General features: G+C 55.0%; 3 protein-coding genes across 4 annotated transcripts; 2 read left to right on the forward strand and 1 right to left on the reverse strand.

The window, feature by feature from the left end:
* Window positions 1-37: 37 nt before the first annotated feature.
* RAB5C (RAB5C, member RAS oncogene family) lies at window positions 38-13,690 on the forward strand. 2 transcript variants are annotated; one of them, XR_005954758.1, is made up of 8 exons: window positions 38-173; window positions 7,946-8,190; window positions 9,182-9,333; window positions 9,612-9,734; window positions 10,443-10,536; window positions 10,912-11,307; window positions 12,095-12,156; window positions 12,466-13,690. XR_005954758.1 is itself a non-coding variant. In XM_041462986.1 (6 exons), exons 2-6 carry the CDS (start codon window positions 8,025-8,027, stop codon window positions 11,025-11,027), a joined length of 651 nt encoding a protein of 216 aa, XP_041318920.1. In that variant the 5' UTR covers window positions 38-173; window positions 7,946-8,024; the 3' UTR covers window positions 11,028-11,932. The 2 variants fall into 2 exon arrangements, 1 of the variants encoding a protein (XP_041318920.1); XM_041462986.1 differs by lacking the exons at window positions 12,095-12,156; window positions 12,466-13,690 and having other exon boundaries at window positions 10,912-11,932.
* A 145-nt stretch (window positions 13,691-13,835) lies between these two features.
* Window positions 13,836-14,639, reverse strand: LOC121351112 (heat shock protein 30C-like). The gene has a single exon (XM_041462989.1). The coding sequence runs from the start codon at window positions 14,566-14,568 to the stop codon at window positions 13,984-13,986; it is 585 nt and encodes a 194-aa protein (XP_041318923.1). The 5' UTR covers window positions 14,569-14,639; the 3' UTR covers window positions 13,836-13,983.
* Window positions 14,640-15,448: 809 nt separating this feature from the next.
* On the forward strand, window positions 15,449-16,338 carry LOC121351111 (heat shock protein beta-11-like). The gene has a single exon (XM_041462987.1). The coding sequence runs from the start codon at window positions 15,599-15,601 to the stop codon at window positions 16,193-16,195; it is 597 nt and encodes a 198-aa protein (XP_041318921.1). The 5' UTR covers window positions 15,449-15,598; the 3' UTR covers window positions 16,196-16,338.
* Window positions 16,339-16,403: the final 65 nt, after the last annotated feature.

Consider the following 16,403-nt stretch of genomic DNA (forward strand, 5'->3'; position numbering starts at 1 on the left):
CTCACCGGGGCGGGGTGGGGGCGGGGCAGAAGGGGGGTGATTGGCAGCTGCGTCTGCCTGTGGCCGGAGAGCGAGGGGCGGAAGGGGTGGTGGGGTCCGGAAGCGGAACGGGTAAAGGCGGAAGTGAGGGCCGGGGCCTGCGAGACGCACCGGCGGGAGCGGCGCTGCGGGCGGTGAGTGCGGCCGCGCCTTTCGCGCCGAGGTGGCCGAGCCCGGCCCGAGGCGGTGGAGCCGTTCCCCGGGATCTCGCTCTGCCGAGGGCGGCAGGCGGGCCGCGCCGCTTGCGGGGCCCCGTGGCGGGAGCGGAGCGGCGGCTCGGTGGCGCCGCCGTGCCGGGCGGGGCGGCGCTGGGGCTGCAGCTGACGGGCGCTGCCGCCGGCGGGGCGGGGGCTGTGTGCGGCCCGGTACCCCCGCCGTGTGCCGGCCTAGCGGGGCCCTGCGTGCCGTGCGAGGCGGGGCAGCGGCGGCTCCGGCCTGCGGTACCGGGAGACGAGCCCGGGGCACGGTGCCCGGCTCAGGGCAGGCGTCCCGGCGGCGCTGTGGGTGCTCGGGTCGGGCTCCTCCCGGGCCAGCGGGAAGGAGCAGCCGGTACCGTGGGGTTGTCCGGGAGCTGTGTCCCGGTTCCCGTCTGTCACAGCCGCGGCTGAGTGGAGTTCAGTGGGGTTGGGGAAGGGGTTTTCATGGTGGGATCGTGTTTTGTAATAGCTGCTCAGCCTCTGAGCGGGGAATGGAAGCTCCAGGAGCTGGGAGGCCCAGCTGGGGTCCCGGGAGCTGCTGGAGTGAGGGAAGTGAACTGGTTTGCTGCAAACGGGCTCCAGGGCAGCCTGGCCTCACCCACTGCTGCTGCCAAGCACAGCCCTGTGCCCCTCGAGGGCCCTTGTGAAGGGAAACCCACGGGGCTGCAGGGCCCTGGGGCTGCAAGGACATTTTGTGGCTTGTCTGTAAGGGGATCTCGAGCAAGGCTGTCCTTATCTCTGTCACAGCAGGACAGACCCTGGTGTGTGAGCTGGGGGTGGGATTGCACCGGGATGCAGCTGTGAGCGTGAGCAACAGGTTTGCCCTGCTAAATCCTGGGGAAACTGCTCACACCTTATTCCTGGTGATGCTCCTGGGGCTGGGCAGGAGCTGGGAGTGGTGCTGGGACCTGCAGGGAGCCCAGGCCAGCTCTGACCCCTGCCCTGCTGCCCTCAGTTGTGCTGCTGGAGCTCTGACCTTGGCTGTTTTCAGTGCTGGAGGGAAGCTGGAGAGGAGAACATGTCGAGGGACTATTTTAAGTCTGGTGTGGAACAACTTGCATCTGCTATTCTTAGCTTTTTGTGTGGAGGGTCAGCTCACTTGGGCTGCCCTGTTTACAGCCTCACATTGGGCCTGTGCTCTGCTGGGGCTCCTGAGCCACCTCTGAGCCTTGCTGGGGCCAAAAACGCCAACTCAGTCCATTGTCTTGGCATGCCATGCTGGGGGAGCTTCCTGCAAATACCCACTGATACCCACTGCTGCCTTGACTCTGAAAGCCTTTTACATTTCTTTTCAGCTCACCTGGATAATAAGGTGAAAGAATTATGTCTGAAAAGGGTTAAGAATGCAGGATAGTGGCTGTAGGCAGCTACAGGACAATGTTGATGCATTCTTGGAGTGAGGCAAGCGAGCCTGGCTGGATCTGGGAGGTCAAGGACAGGAATGGTTGGGGTCATAGCTGGGTCTCAGTGTTGAAATCACCTCAGACCCCTCATGAGTCACAGTAGTTTGCTGGAGCAGTCAATACCTTCAGACCAAAAATCTGCTTCTGGGGTGACCTTCTCTGCTAAGATGCTCTGGCTGATTTAGCTGACACTTGATTGCAGGCTGTGCAGGCAGTGAGGGGTCACTGTAGGCTCTGTAAGTGGGTGCTGAGACAACCCATGCAAGGTGAAATGGACTCCTGGAGAGGGTTTGGGTTATTGGAGAGCAGGAGGGAAAGGCTGGCTTGGCATGTGGATATGAATATAGTAAGATAAAACATTTATCTAGTTTGGCATTAGTAGAGTACACTTTGTTTTCCTGTGAAACCATTGATGAGTCGGTGTAGTGGTTTTGGTTTCCCAGTTTGAGATTTCACCAATTTTTAGATTTCCCAGCCAATTGGACAGTTGGGCAGTGGGTAAAGGAGCTGTCTGGTGATGTGTGTGTGCTTGGCCAAACTGTTGTGCTGAGATGTGGGATTATCTCCATCCCAGCAAAGCCCTTCTGCATCTCAGCAGGGATCCAGGCTTGCTCTAGGCCCTGCCAGTCATCAGCTCTGCATCCAAACTTCTTCAGCTGCTGCACAGTTCTGGATGGTGGTCATGGCATCTCCCTGGAGAGGGAGGGGGAAGGAATGCCGAGTGCTTTCAGACACAGGAAATGAAATGGGAACGCTTCTAATGAAGTGGGTGTAGCCCAGAGTATTCCTGTCAGCAGACTTAAAAGAGGATAGAATGTGGAAATGTTGGAGTCAGCTGTTTTCTTCCCTTGGGGTATGAAGTTTGCAGCCTCTTATGCAAGTCCTGAGAAGTTGTCAGAATAACACTGAAAACACTTAGACACTGGCCAGAAACAGGAAACCTTCCTGGATGTGACAGTACTGGGGAGGTATAAAATTCATCTGAGGTCTGGGGGGAATGCTGTCCTCCCCTGGAGCACAGGAACGAGCTGCTGGAGCAACTCTGCATAAACAGATAAGAAAACACTGTTTTTCATGTTTGCTTTGGTTTGGTAGCACTCCAAATAAGGAGCTGCTTGAGGCAGGAGATCTTTGTGCAGTCTGGGAAAGATATTCTGAAGGTCACAGATTCCTTGCAGTGCAGGTGGCAGTTTGCTGCTTTGCATTGCTGATGTTGCCTTCTTGCTGACTGAACAGTGGGTGCTATCCAAGGCATGTGTTGCTGAGTGTCTGGTCAAAGTGAAGCTGTGTCTGTTGAGGGCATCTGAACAGGAGTTAAAAAAGCTTTGCTGAAGAATTAAAACCTTGATGCTTTTGTTCCATTTGAATCAGTCCAGGCTGAATGCATGGGTTGATACTCCATCCTTGCTGTGCTGAGGATAACTGGAAATAGGTGAGGGCTCCAAGAGGGAGCCATGTGGGACAGGGAGCTAGTTGCAGCTAATGGGAGATGGAGGTGATGTAAAACTCTTCCACAGAAGTCTGTGCTGGAGGGATTGTCACAGCAGGGTGGTGGCCTTGAAATCTCTGGGGATAGAGTTGTTTTGGAAAAGCTGCTTTGGAAAACAGCTGGCTGCTGGGGCTGCTCCAGAGGCCATGGATGTGCAAATGTCAGGAAACAGATGTGTGTATCAACAGCATGAGAAGATGGTACTAATTCAGGTCTGTAGCTGAATGAAGAGTTCAACTTTGGAATGGAAGTCCTATTTACCTCTAATTTAAGGTGAGCATGTCCAAATCTTTGTGAGTCTTGGATGTGGGACTGCACAGAGAAGTTGTTACACTATCATGAGTTAGTCACAGCCTTGGGAGTGCTGCTGAAACTGCTGTCTGAGCTGATTTGGGTCTGTGAATCTGCACTTTAGGGCTGTAGTGCAGCTCCTGCCAGCTGAAGTGGAGAGTGGCCCAGTTCAGAGCAGATCCTGAGCTCCAGACTGTGTCCTTGCTGATCAGGGCACTGAGGGCTCATTTCTGTGGGGAGGGAGAAGGTAGGAAGGCAGAGAATTCTCTGTGGAAAGGTAGAGTATGAAACTCATGCAATCTTGGAGTGAGGCCAACAGGTAAAGCATGAGCCTGGTTGGATCTGGGACTGATGGGACTGAGCTCTGTAGGTTGAGTGTTTCCTGGCTCTCCTCTGTAGCAGCTAGGTCTGTTCCTCCTTTTTCTGCAGCCTGGACCCTCCTGGAAGAGGTGGGGGTCCTCCTCCTTCCTGACCAGGCTCAGGAAGTTTGTTCTGATTAATCATATTGATGAATTGGAATATTGAGTTGACATTCCATGCTGTGCTAGCCTGGGCTGGTGTGGTCTGTGTGTGGCTCTGGTGGGACCCACACTTTCTGCTGGTCCTGCTTGCTCCTGGCTCCATGTCCTGAAGCTGACTCTGCAGCCCTGGGCCAGCTGCCTGTGCAGTGTGAGGTGAAGCAAAACCACTGGGTAACTTCAGGGCTTCCTTTGCCAAGGAATTCATGTAACGCTGTCAGCTATTTAACGAGATAAATACTTCACTGGGGCTTTTGTCTTGAGTATTTTGGTTCTGAGCCAACAAATCCCCAGTGAAGCAACTCCTTGCATAGCTGAGAACAGCAGCAGTCGTTTGGGTAACCAGAGTCTTCAGGATTGGGTTTCTAAATATCCTCAGCTTTCAGAGTTGTTTTTGCCACTGGCTTAACACAGGGCAAAAATATCAGATTCTCTAACTTCTGACACCTTAAATGAGCAGCCTCCCTGTGGTGAGGTCTCCTGCAGGGGTTAACATGGGGATCTGACAGCAATTCCCATGTGGAGATTTGTGTTCTTGTCCTGGGTAGGTTTGAGAGTTATGGAGAACGGTCTTGCACTTGGGCAAGCAGGGAGCGCAGCAGCCATGGTGTGTGCTTTCTCATTTAGGGCGCTCAGATTCTTGAATTTAATATTCCTGGCTGTGTACAGCCCCCTCCAGCAAACCTTGGTAGGCAGAGGAGGGGTTGGAGGAGCACAAACTGCAGAAGTGATAGACCTGGAGCTCTTACTTGTGGGACAGCATCAGGAATTGGTACTTGACTTTGATCTCAAAGCAAACAAGAAATAAAAATCAGTGCTTTTCCTGTGGGATGCAGAACTCCTGTGTGTGCTTCAGTGAGCAGGAGGTGGGTAGGGCAGGTAAACAAACCAGCACGGGCCTTCTCATGGCTCTTGTGATCTCCCAACTGCTGGGTTTCACTAGTTAAAAGAAACTAGTAGAAAAATGAATGTCTGTTAGTCTTGATTACATGAGTACCCCACCATGCCCTTCCTTTTCATGGCCCTGACAGCTTGAATTAGCAAGACAAGCTGGGACTTCAGCTGCTTTCCCTTGTCTGTGTGGCACTGCTGTGGATATTTTGGTCTGCCTGACCCTGGCTCGAGTGTCAGTGCTGGGGTTCTCGTGGGGAGCAGGGAGGGGTGAATGCCCAACCCTCTGCTGGAAGAGGTGTGAGGATGAGCAGCTCCCCAAGCACCAGAAATGGCTCCACAGAGCAGGAAGCAGTCCCTGTTCCTCAGCTCAGTGTCCACTGGTGGGTGGAGGCTGATCTAGCACAGCTTCAGGCTGTGTAGTTCAGCTGCCTGTTGCCTCTGCAGAGCTCAGTTCTGCCTGACTGCAATCCTCAAACATCTTGGCATTGGCAGAAAGTGCCTGTCCTGCCAGGGAGTGTGTCTGCAGCATTGGTGGCACTTCCTTTGGTTATTTGCTTCCTCCTGTGACCATCAGCTGGGCATCCAGGTCTTGGCTGTGTCCTAAGCCCAAGGCCACCAGTGACCAGTTAGGGTCTCTAAATTCCACTCAAACACCTGAAAGGTATGGCAACTTCTCATGTGAACATGTAATCTTGTATCCAAGCATCAGACCACCCTTAGATGATGATCTGGTTCTCCACAACTGGAGCAGCTCTGGCTGCTGCCCTGCCTGCACTGACCAGTGGCTGTCCACAGTGAGCTCAACATAGATGTGCTCACCTAATTCTGTTGGAGCTCATGTAGCACAAGCAGATGGCAAAATGCATCAAGATCTGTGAAATATAGGTCAGGCTAAGGCTTGAGGATGTCAACAAGCTCATTTCCTTGTTTTGCTCTGGGAATGACCGCTATCAGATTTCGGGAGGCCATAACTCAGGCACGCTGTGCTTCACACAGTGTTTGTGCAGAATGTTGGTCTGGAGCAGCAGTGGAGCTGATAGACTGCCCAGGGAGTTATAAATACAAGGTTAAACCCAAGCTGCTCCCTTGCAAGCTCTGTTTAGAGGGGAAGCACTGAAAGGTGGAAGTCTCTTCAGGTTGGTAGAGATGCAGAGCTGCTGCTGAGCCTCTCGAACCTGGTGGTGACCAAGCTGCTCCTGGCCACAGCAAGCAGTGCACCCTCACTGTCCAGCAAAGCCAGTTGTTGGTCTGTTTCATATCAAGCTTTCTCATCCTGTCAAACAGTGTTTGCCCTTCCTCTGTAGAGGGAGGGGAGTCCTGACTGTGCTACTTGCAAGGACTCAACTCTGAATTACAATATCTTCACTGCTTAACCCAAGGCTGGGACTCAGAGCAATGACTTCACAGCTCTGGCTCCTGAAACATCCCACAGCACTCAGAAATTTTACTCCTCTGTTTCTGTCTTACCTGCCAGTTCTGGTGACTGGTACCAGCTTAACAGCTGGTGTCTGACTGCCTCCTGCTCAGAGCAATTTGAGGTGGGATGTCTCTAGGTCAACGTATGCTCAAGTGCTTTGTGTTGTGTAAGCTGCTGGGTTCTCCAGCTGGGCACTCACAGGCTCCAGAGTAGCTCTGAAATGGCTGGAGGTTCCCTGTCAAGCTATGGGATTGTTTAAACTTGAGGCATAGTTAAAGTAACCTCAAGCAGTCACAGATGGACAGGCCTTGCCCTGGAAAGCAGCTGTTTGAAACTCTGTGCTGAGGAGGCTTGAGCTTTGTTCACAGGACACTGCTCCAGTTTGACCTGTTTTAAACTTCTTATTCATTGGTATCTAATTGCTGGGAAAATGCAGGATGTACACAGAGTTTCTTTGGGGTACTCTCAGGATGAGGAGGAATTGGCTTTTGGGGCATTTTCTTTCAACAAACAGCCTGCTTTAGGAAAGTAGAAGGGAAAGTGGTGATCCACAGCAGATGCAATCAGCTGTAGCATTTATCATCCACAGGGAAGTGGGAGTTGCGAAGGGTACAGGAAATGTGCCTAAATCTGTAACTGTGTACTTGGAAAGCATTCCTGTTCTCTGCAGGCAGCAGAGCTTAGTGCTTAGGGAGGCCCTGGGATTCACTTGTGGCTAACTCTGGATGCAAATCAGCTTGTCCTGCTGTTGCTGCCATGGTTTTGTGCTTCTGCAGCACTTGGGAGGTTGGTGCTGGGGAGTGGTGATCCCAGGGGATGCTGACTGTTCATGCTGCCTTTGAACAGTCCATGTGAGGAGCGTGGCCTGGTGACCTGGAGTGCTGTGGGATAAGGGTGCTGAGGCAGCGGGGTGGGTGTGGGAAGCATTAGGTGCTGCCTCTGGACCAGGTTGGGTGGTGATTCCTGGTGTGCAGCAGGGATGAGAGGGGGAGCTGGGGACAGCCTGTGCCCAGAGAGCAGCTGCTGTCAGGTGCCTTTCTGAGGTGGGCACCTCCTCAGGTGCCCCCCTGTAGCAGACCAGCTGCCTGGCTCCAGGGCCATCCTTGGGCCCTCTGGGAGGTGCAGAATGTTGTGGTGTAAGTGCCTCAGGACAAACAGGCAGCTCTAGAAATTCCTTTTGTCCAAATGCCTCATGACCTGCAGAGCTGCCTCCTGCCACTGTGGCACTGGGATGGCTCTGTACAGCATTGACAGGCTGAAGTTGCTTCCTTGTGAACTCGGGAAAGGAGGAGGGAGCTAAAGGTCAAGCTCTGTTACCTCTGTGAACTGAGTAATTGCTGTTTGAACAGACAAAGCTCTAGTAACACCCACTGTGTGCTGGGTGCTCCTTACCTGCCTCACCCCAGCAAGGTGTGTGCAACATCCATACAGGGTGGAAGTGCTGGAGGGACCACTGGTGGGGAGGAGAGCTTGTATTACCATTACCTCTTTTCCAGGGAGGCTCTGCAGACTGAGATCCTGCTGCAGGGGCTGCTGCCAGGCAGGAACTGCTCTGTGGTGCTCACAGCTGATAACTTTGCAGTGTGGGAAGGAACCACCACCAGTCTGTGCTGATGGTGGCTGCAGATCAAGCCACCCTCTAGAACTGGTACAGCTGGTCCCTTGAGCGTGTCACTAACTCTGACCTCCTCTTCCAGTTGCAACCTGCCTACAGGTGGATCCCAGTGCAGAACCTGCAGCATCCTTAACTCTCGGCACTCCTGCACTTAGACCACGATGGCAGGTCGAGGTGGAGCTGCCCGACCGAATGGACCAGCTGCTGGGAACAAAATCTGCCAGTTCAAACTTGTTCTCTTGGGCGAGTCAGCGGTGGGGAAGTCCAGCCTGGTCCTGCGCTTCGTGAAGGGGCAGTTCCACGAGTACCAGGAGAGCACAATTGGAGGTGAGTGCCAGCTCCAGATGCCTGTGGCCACGAGGTGCTGACCTTGCTGGGGCAGTCTGCGGTGTCAGAAGCAAGACTGGCTATTTTGGTCTGGTCTGGGATTTTTGCTATAAATAGAGCCCAACAGTTAATGCTTTAACTCTTGGTTCACAATTAGTTTGTTGGTGTAATGATCAGCACAGCAGAGAATAACGCTATGGCAACCCCACACTTGGCCTCTGAGGCTTTGTTTCCAGTGTCTCAGCTCCAGCTTCTAATTGGAACTGAGGCCTTTAGCTTGGTTTATAGCCCTTAATTATCTTTTCAGACCATGACCTGGGGTTTTGGGGCTGTTTCTAGCCTGATTCTGTTAACTACTTTCATGGTGCTTTCAGGTCTAGTAGTTTATTAGCTTGAAATCATTAGCACAGTGTCACCAATCAACCAAAGGCTGGTTAGCACGTGGGTCTCTGAGCAGCAATACTGGGGGCTGTCCTGAGGAAAGGCTTGAGTTGTCACTCTGTGACCTGTGCAGGGAGTGAGCACAGCTGAAAGTGTGGCTTACTGGCAAGCAGGGCCTAATGCCCCTCTGTGGAGGGCTGTGCTCTGCCTCAGTCTGTATCTGTGCCTCTGTGCTGTGTGTAACACGTGGTGTTGGACTCACTGGGATAACAAGCAGTTACTAAACTGGGGTGTGGGGTGTAAGTGGGCTGAGTTTGGTGCTGTTGTTGGTGCTCCCCAGGTTTGATCTTGGTGGTGCCACAGACTGTGTGATCCTGGCAGGGCTGCTGGAAGGTCTGGCACTGTGGATGCTCTTGGGGTCTCTGGGCCACCTTCCTGTCACTGTGTGGTGGTTCTGGGTTCCTGTGAACAGGGGATGTGACACAGCAGAGTGGCACTGGCCTCTCCAGGGCTCAGCTCACTCCCATGTGCCAGCAGAGCTGCTCTGAGCTCCTGGGCTGGCTCTGGGCCCTGGCCTGCTGGAGCTGAGGCAAACCCCCTTCTCTTGCAGCTGCCTTCCTAACACAGACAGTGTGTCTGGATGACACAACGGTGAAGTTTGAGATCTGGGACACGGCGGGGCAGGAGCGATACCACAGCCTGGCCCCCATGTACTACCGGGGGGCCCAGGCTGCCATCGTGGTCTATGACATCACCAACACAGTGAGTGTGGGCAGGGCTGGGGGGCTGCCAGGAGGCTCCCTGGGGGTGGGTCTGGGTCACAGCCCTGCCAGGTACCTGGCTGGGGCTGCCAAGTTCTTGAAAACTGCTCAAGGCCTCTTCCTCCGCTCCGGCCAAGGCTGTGAGCTGATAAAGGATCCTGCTGCCAAGTGCTGCAGAGGCAGGACACTTCTCACAGGAAAGCCTTGTTCTAATCATATCTGCCCTGTGGATTCCTACATGGCTGCCCTTCCTGACTGCTGCCTCCTGTTTGCTTCCAGGACACATTTGTACGAGCCAAGAACTGGGTGAAAGAGTTGCAGAGGCAGGCTAGCCCCAATATTGTAATTGCACTAGCAGGAAACAAGGCAGACCTTGCTAACAAGAGAGCTGTGGACTTCCAGGTGAGTGGGAATCCAGAGAAGTTGTTACCCTAGCAGGTCAGGAAAGCATCTTTTTGCTTAAGTGAGGGAGGTGGCAGCTATGTAAAATATGCTTTGAGGGAGAATGAAAGTGAAGTTTTGTGCTGAGGACTGCAGGATGCCACTGAGCAGGGTCTGTGCCCTTGATTCTGTCACAACACATGTGGCCCTTGGCTGGTGAAAGTCCTGATGAATGAGGAGGAGGAGGCCCACAGAGCACAAGCTTCTGTCCTCAGCCTCCTTTGCTGCCTTACTCATGTGGGGATATCTTCAGGGTGTGAAACAGCATCTTCTGGGTACAAGACACATGAGGAATCATTCCTAGCTTGTTCTCTGCTCTTCACAGCTCTTACCTCATCTGAGGCAAGTGCTCAGGAGAGGCTCTTACCCAGCCCTTGCACAGGGTTGCTTGTGGTGCCCTTGCAATGGGTGACACACTCCCAGGTGCTGTGTGGCTCAGTCAGGCTGTGCCCCAGCCTAGCTGTGGGACACTGGCCATGCAGGGCTGCTGGTGGAGCATGTCCCTGGCTTGTCCACGCCAGCTGGGAGCAGGGACAGGGGAGGGAATTTCTGGCCCAGGGTGGGACATAGTGTTTCTCCAGCAGTTAGTGGGTTGACAAGTGTAGTGCATGAAGTCTGCTTGGGCCTCCTGCCAGGCTGCCTTTAGCACTCTGATGTGATTGTTTGTAGGATGCACAGACATATGCAGATGACAACAGCTTGCTGTTCATGGAGACGTCAGCGAAGACAGCGATGAATGTGAATGAAATCTTCATGGCAATAGGTACGGCCTGTGTGTAGGGCTGGGGTAGCTCTGAGTGCCAGCACTGCAGCCCAGGAGGGTCCTGTGTCAGCCAGGGCTGCTGGCTCTTACTGGGGCACTTTGCCACACTGGTGTGATTGGTCATTCCCTGAGTGTGTGGAGCCTTAGCCTTGCAAAGGTTCCCTGTGTCTGGGGTGGTGATGGAGATGGGAGCAGGCAGCCAGGCAGAGCCAAGGAAGGGGTGGTTTGGCACGCAGTGCAAACTGCACGTTTGTCCTGTCCCAAACTGTTGGCAGTGAGGGCTCAGGCTGGAGCAGGCTGCACCCAGCCTGGGGCACACAGTGCAAGGAGGTTGATCTCTCTGGAGGACCCTGCTAACATCCCATTTCTTCCTAGCCAAGAAACTGCCAAAAAATGAACCCCAGAACGCTCCTGGTGGCCCGGGCAGGAATCGGGTGGTGGACCTTCAGGAGAGCAGCCAGCCGAGCAGAAGCCAGTGCTGCAGCAACTGAGCAGCTGCTGCAGCCTGCGAGCCCGTGGAGGAGTGACTGGAACCCACGCTAACGATCGCACTTACCGTAGGGCGGCTGCTGCCGGCGCCGCTGTGATTCTCCATCCCTTTCTGATCATAGGCTGGAGGGAGTTCTTCCACCTGCACCTTTCTGTACAAATACTAATTCAATTCTAAGTCTTAAGTCACTTTTTTAATATATGAACTTCTGCTCTTCCCTCTTCCTGGTGGTGGTGGATGCAGGACCTGGTGTCTGCCCAGCCAGCGTGGCCGTCCCGCAGGTGAGGCCAGCAGCAGCCAGGTCCCACAGCACTGTAGTTCACTATGGGAAACAAAGGGATATTGGGACACGTGTTTAAAGTTCCCTGTCTGTAAGAGCTGAGGCTGATCCCCTACGATGCGCCCAGAACAACCACTAAACTCTGTAGCATTAGAGACAAACTCCGGCTCTTGGGCCACTTATTGACCAAATCAATGATGAGTATTTGGGGTGGGGCAGAGGGAAGCAAAACTGGTTTCTTCTGTATTTTGTATTGTATGTTTCTCCATGTAACCAATCAGTATCTTGTCAATATAGTACATCCAACGAGCTGCCTGTTGTCTTTCTTTGTGTTGGACTCCAGCATGCCAACTCTTCTTTTCTCTCGGTTCTGTCGTAATGCACTAATCCTGTTGCAACTTTTGCAAAAAATCTTGTATAGAAATTTGTCCTTTTCTTGATGGTTGTGATGCCACTAATATTGTTAACCCTGCTCTGGTGGGAATACACAAGGTTTACTGATGTACAGAGGTGGGGTGGGGGAAACCTTGGGTAACCTGTTGGTGGAAATGACATGTATTGCAAAAGCCTGTAATTCCACAAAGAATGAAGGGAGGTATTAAATGGCTTCTGTTGCCAGACTCTAACTGATGTTGGCTGCTGCCTAGTGCCTAATGCAGTGTCTTATGCATCCTGGTATTTAAGAGGAACTGTTGACTTAGTCTTCATCACAAACTTCAGTTTTGTGTGATTAAAACAAAATTTTTATAAACCTATCATAACAACAATGTTCATGTTTCTTAATGCAGCAGGGACTGGACCTGAGCACAACAGTTCTTGGTGGAAGCTGAGCTGTGCTGGGCTGCTCCTGGTATGTCCCACACCTTGGTAGGGAAATGGGGCCCTTCCTTCCTGAGGAGGGAGAAATGGGGCTCCTGAGCTTGGGCTGTGTGGCTGCTCCTGCACACAGTGGTGCTGCTGGTGTTCACTTGGCTCCAGTGTGCTCAAGGAAGCTTGAGGGAAATTGTGGGAATTATTGCTTGCTTGGTGCTTCTGGGGAAACTACAATGCAAGATGGGAAGAGGTGGGGGAACAGTGTGTGGAGGAGCTCTGCTCTGCAGTGGGACAGGCTTGGGATGGTGCTCCAGAATTCATGAACACGGTGTCTCTGTCCCTGGAGCACGATGGCCTTGGAAGATGCTGCTCTCCTGTCACTGCTGCATGGACTATGAGACCCCAACACCCTGGGACCTGGAATCAGTATGGAAGAAGAGGCAGACCCTTGCAGCTCCATCCCTGCCACCTGTGCTGCCAGCAGCACCATTTGTGCTCAGGAGAGACTGGGGATGGAGATGTGCTGCATTTGGAACCCATTGCCCCCCTCAGCTGTGGGGCTGCGAGAGGCTCGGGCACAGAGCCTGTGAGTAGAGTGGTGTGAACAGCCTTGGCTTGTGTGCCCTTCATCTGCTATCCAAGGTCTCAGTGCCTCTTCCTCATGCTTGATTTCCTTAAAATCCTGGAAGCAGGAAGGGTCTGGAGTGATTTGGTGATGGAGTGCCTGGGATCATGCTGGAGCCTGGGCTGCCTGTGGGGTGTGGGCTTTGATGGCCCCCACTACACCTCATTTGTGGGGTGCTGTTGGTGCCTGGACTGCTGAGGTGCTCTGTGGGACCACCCAGTGCTTACTGTGTGGGGTGGACTGATGCTGCTGGTTTTCTCAGGCAGCCAGAGAGAGACCAGTTTGGAGAAGAGCTTCCCTGATCCCACTCAGAGCAATTCAGTGGACACTGTGTGCAGTGCTGTTGCCATCTGCTGGCTCCTCTCCCTGCGTGCCTGGTTTCTTCCTAGACTTGGGCTCTCTGTGAAGGCATCTGTGATACCTTAAAGAGGGTCTTGCTGCTTACAACAGGGGCTCAGTAGCGAGGCTGGGGACCTGCTGGCGTTCCTGGTGTGTCTGGGCAATGGGCTGTCTGATCTCAGGGTGGCTTTAGCACAAACAGGCGTTGCTGCCTGCATACCTGCTGCCTGCCCACACAGCTGCTGCCTGCCCGGGCCTGAGCGTGGCTGTTTGTGGTGGTTACGCACCGCGCCCGGGGTTGGGCTTTTCCCTCCCTGCTGCTGGCAGCTCAGGGTGGACTCCATCAGCCCCTTGCCAAGCTGGGAAGGGGAAAGTGTGGCTACAACAGCCTCACACCACACCCAGCCAGGTAGCCTGGTGTGGTTCTTTCCCTATTGTTTGGGGATGGGTATTGGCTGAGGCTGTGGAGCTGGAGGTGATGCTGGCAGCGGTGTGAGGAAAGGGTGAGGGCACCCCTGCTGCTCCTATACAGGTGAGTGGGATTGTCCTTCCTGCCTGCCTCTCTCCCTTAGCAGCACAGTGCTCCCAGATCCCCTCCCTCACAGAACCCTCTGAGTCTGCTGTCTGACCCCATTTTGTGCTGCCCTGACAAGCCAGAGAGGTTCTTCCCTTTCTGTGCATCCCATTCCTCTGGCACCAAGAGCAGGGCGCAGCCTCCCCATCAGCCAACACCCAGAGAACACAAAAGAAGATTCAATGCAAAAGGATTTTTATTGGATACAAAATCATTCCAGTCTAGTGAAAAAATTGACATCATTGCTGATGAAGCTTGTCTGGGCTTAAACCCGAGACTTGCTCCTGTCTGCTCCGGTCCTGCCGTGGCCATCGGATCCCATCCTCTCACACCTGGGCTTTGTTGGTGGCTCCATCCTGAGCAGCTGGTCCGGTCTGTGGGGCAGCAGAGCTGACCTGGATGGGCACACTCCTCTCGGGAGCAGCTGGCAGTGCCAGCTTGGGGGCCTCGATGCGGAGCTGCCCATCCTTGGACAGGGAGCAGGTCAGCGCTTCGGCGTCCACCTCCTCGGGCACGTCCCACTCCCGCTTCAGCACCTCGTACTTGTAGGAGAAGGAGCCCTTCTCATCGACACTCTGCGTCTCCTTCTGCCCCACCAGCACCACCTTCCTGCCCACCACCTTCACCGACAGCTCCTCGGGAGTGAAGTTCTTCACGTCCTGGCAGACAGAGAAGCCGTCCCCAGAGCCCTGGGTCAGGGTCATGCTGGTGCTCGGGCTGTGCTCCATGGCCATGGCTCCGTGGTTGCTCAGGAGCTGCTCGAAGCTGCTCATGAACTCCCGAGCTTTCTCCATCTCCTGCTGCAGCTCGGTGAAGATGGTCTCTGCATGCGGCCAGAGGGTCCTCACTGTGCCCAGCCGGCTGGCCAGGGAGCTGGAGGCGAATGGTGCGAGGTGCATCCGGCAAAGCATCGCTGCTGCTGTGGCTGCTGGTGCTGCTGCTGCTTCTGTCCCCTTTCCAGTGGGCTGGAAGCGTTCTGCCCGGCTGCTGCCGTCCGGAGGTTTTTAAACCCGTTCCCTGGAGGCGTGGCCTTGTCCCGCACATTACGTCACCCTCGGGAGAAAAGCTCAGCTCTTTCCAGCCCGTTCCAGCTCATTCTTGTTACTCACCCGTGAGGAGAGGCACGGCTGACGTCGTGCCCGGCATACCTTCGCCCTGACTCTTACGGCTTTGCTCTCCTGGCTTATAATTAGCAGCATCACCTCAGCCTCTGAGCGGGATGCCTGAGCCACCCTTGCCAAAAATCTGTGCCCTTTGCGTTTCCCAGGCATGGAGTGAGTCTGGGCTTGTCTCCTCCCTGCCTTCCCCCTCCCTCCGCTGTGTTCCATTTCCCCCCATCTGTGCCCAGGTAGGTCCCCTCAGGTGAGACCAGGAGTCAGTTTGTGGCCCCACGCCCAGGTGGGATGTGCAGTGGGGTGCTGAGGGATCAGGACAGGATGGGGGTGGCCAACAGGGAGAGGGGTCCCAGAAAGTGAAAGAAGTGCCTGGCAGCAGATGACATGGGACATGTGCTTTAGAGGTGGGACTAGTTGCTGCACTGGCAGGAGTGATGAGCTCCTGGCACAGTGGAGTCTGCCTCCACCGAGCCCCGAGCAGGGGGGCCAGGGAAGGGCTCTGTAGCCCCCCGGCCATGGCCCCGTGGGCCCTGCTGCATCACGATGGCTCTGCAGAAACCTGAGCTCCCGGCACTGACTGCGGCTCCCTATTTGTGGCATGTGAGCTGTCCCCAGAAACAGGCGCTGCTATTTTGGCTGGTGGATAATCAGCCTCTCAAAAATAGGCGATGGCTCCAGGAGACTGCGTGGGGGGAGAGAGCATTCTGGAAGGGACACACCCCTGGGCAGGGGAGAATAAAATCCCCTGCTCCCCTGCCCCAGCCCAGCACGGCTCCAGCCACTGCCCAGAGCTGCAGCACAGCCAGGAGCACTCCTTGGAGCAGAGATGCTTTGCCGCCTGCACTTCATGCCGCCCATGTCCAGCTCGCTGTTCCCGTGGCTGGGACCCATCCGCACCCTCTGGCCACATCCAGGCACCCTGTTCGCCGAGCTGGAGCGGGAGATGCGGCTGGAGATGGAGAGGGCTCGGGAGTTCATGAGCAGCGTGGAGCAGTACCTGAGCAGCGGGAGCAGCCCCGGGCGGCTCGGCATCGCCCCCAGCACCAGCGCAGCCCTGACCCAGGGCTCTGGGGACGGCTTCTCTGTCTGCCAGGACGTGAAGGACTTTGCGCCCGAGCAGCTGTCGGTGAAGGTGGTGGGCAGGAAGGTGGTGCTGGTGGGGCAGAAGGAGACGCAGAGCACGGACGAGAAGGGCTCCTTCTCCTACAAGTACGAGGTGCTGAAGAGGGAGTGGGACGTGCCCGAGGAGGTGGACGCCGAAGCGCTGACCTGCTCCCTGTCCAAGGATGGGCAGCTCCGCATCGAGGCCCCCAAGCTGGCACTGCCAGCTGCTCCCGAGAGGAATGTGCCCATCCAGATGGGGCCGGCGGTGGCACAGCCAGCTGGCAGCACTGAGGAGGGAGCCGAGCGGGCCAAGGCGTGAAGAGGAGCAACGGGGACCAGGCTGAGCCTGGCGACAGAGGGGGGCAGCTGCTGGCCGCAGAGCGGGACCGCGCGATGGCCCGGGGCGGGGTGTCTGCCCAAAACGTGGCTTTTTTGATATGTAATAAATATTCCTAACTTTTATTTGTGTGGTTTCGGTGTTTCTGGTCTTGCCCAGCCCTGTGCTTTGCAATGCTTCTGCAGGGTGG

This window comes from Pyrgilauda ruficollis, unplaced genomic scaffold, assembly GCF_017590135.1.
Source record: "Pyrgilauda ruficollis isolate IOZ18807 unplaced genomic scaffold, ASM1759013v1 scaffold161, whole genome shotgun sequence".
Classification (NCBI taxonomy): domain Eukaryota; kingdom Metazoa; phylum Chordata; class Aves; order Passeriformes; family Passeridae; genus Pyrgilauda; species Pyrgilauda ruficollis.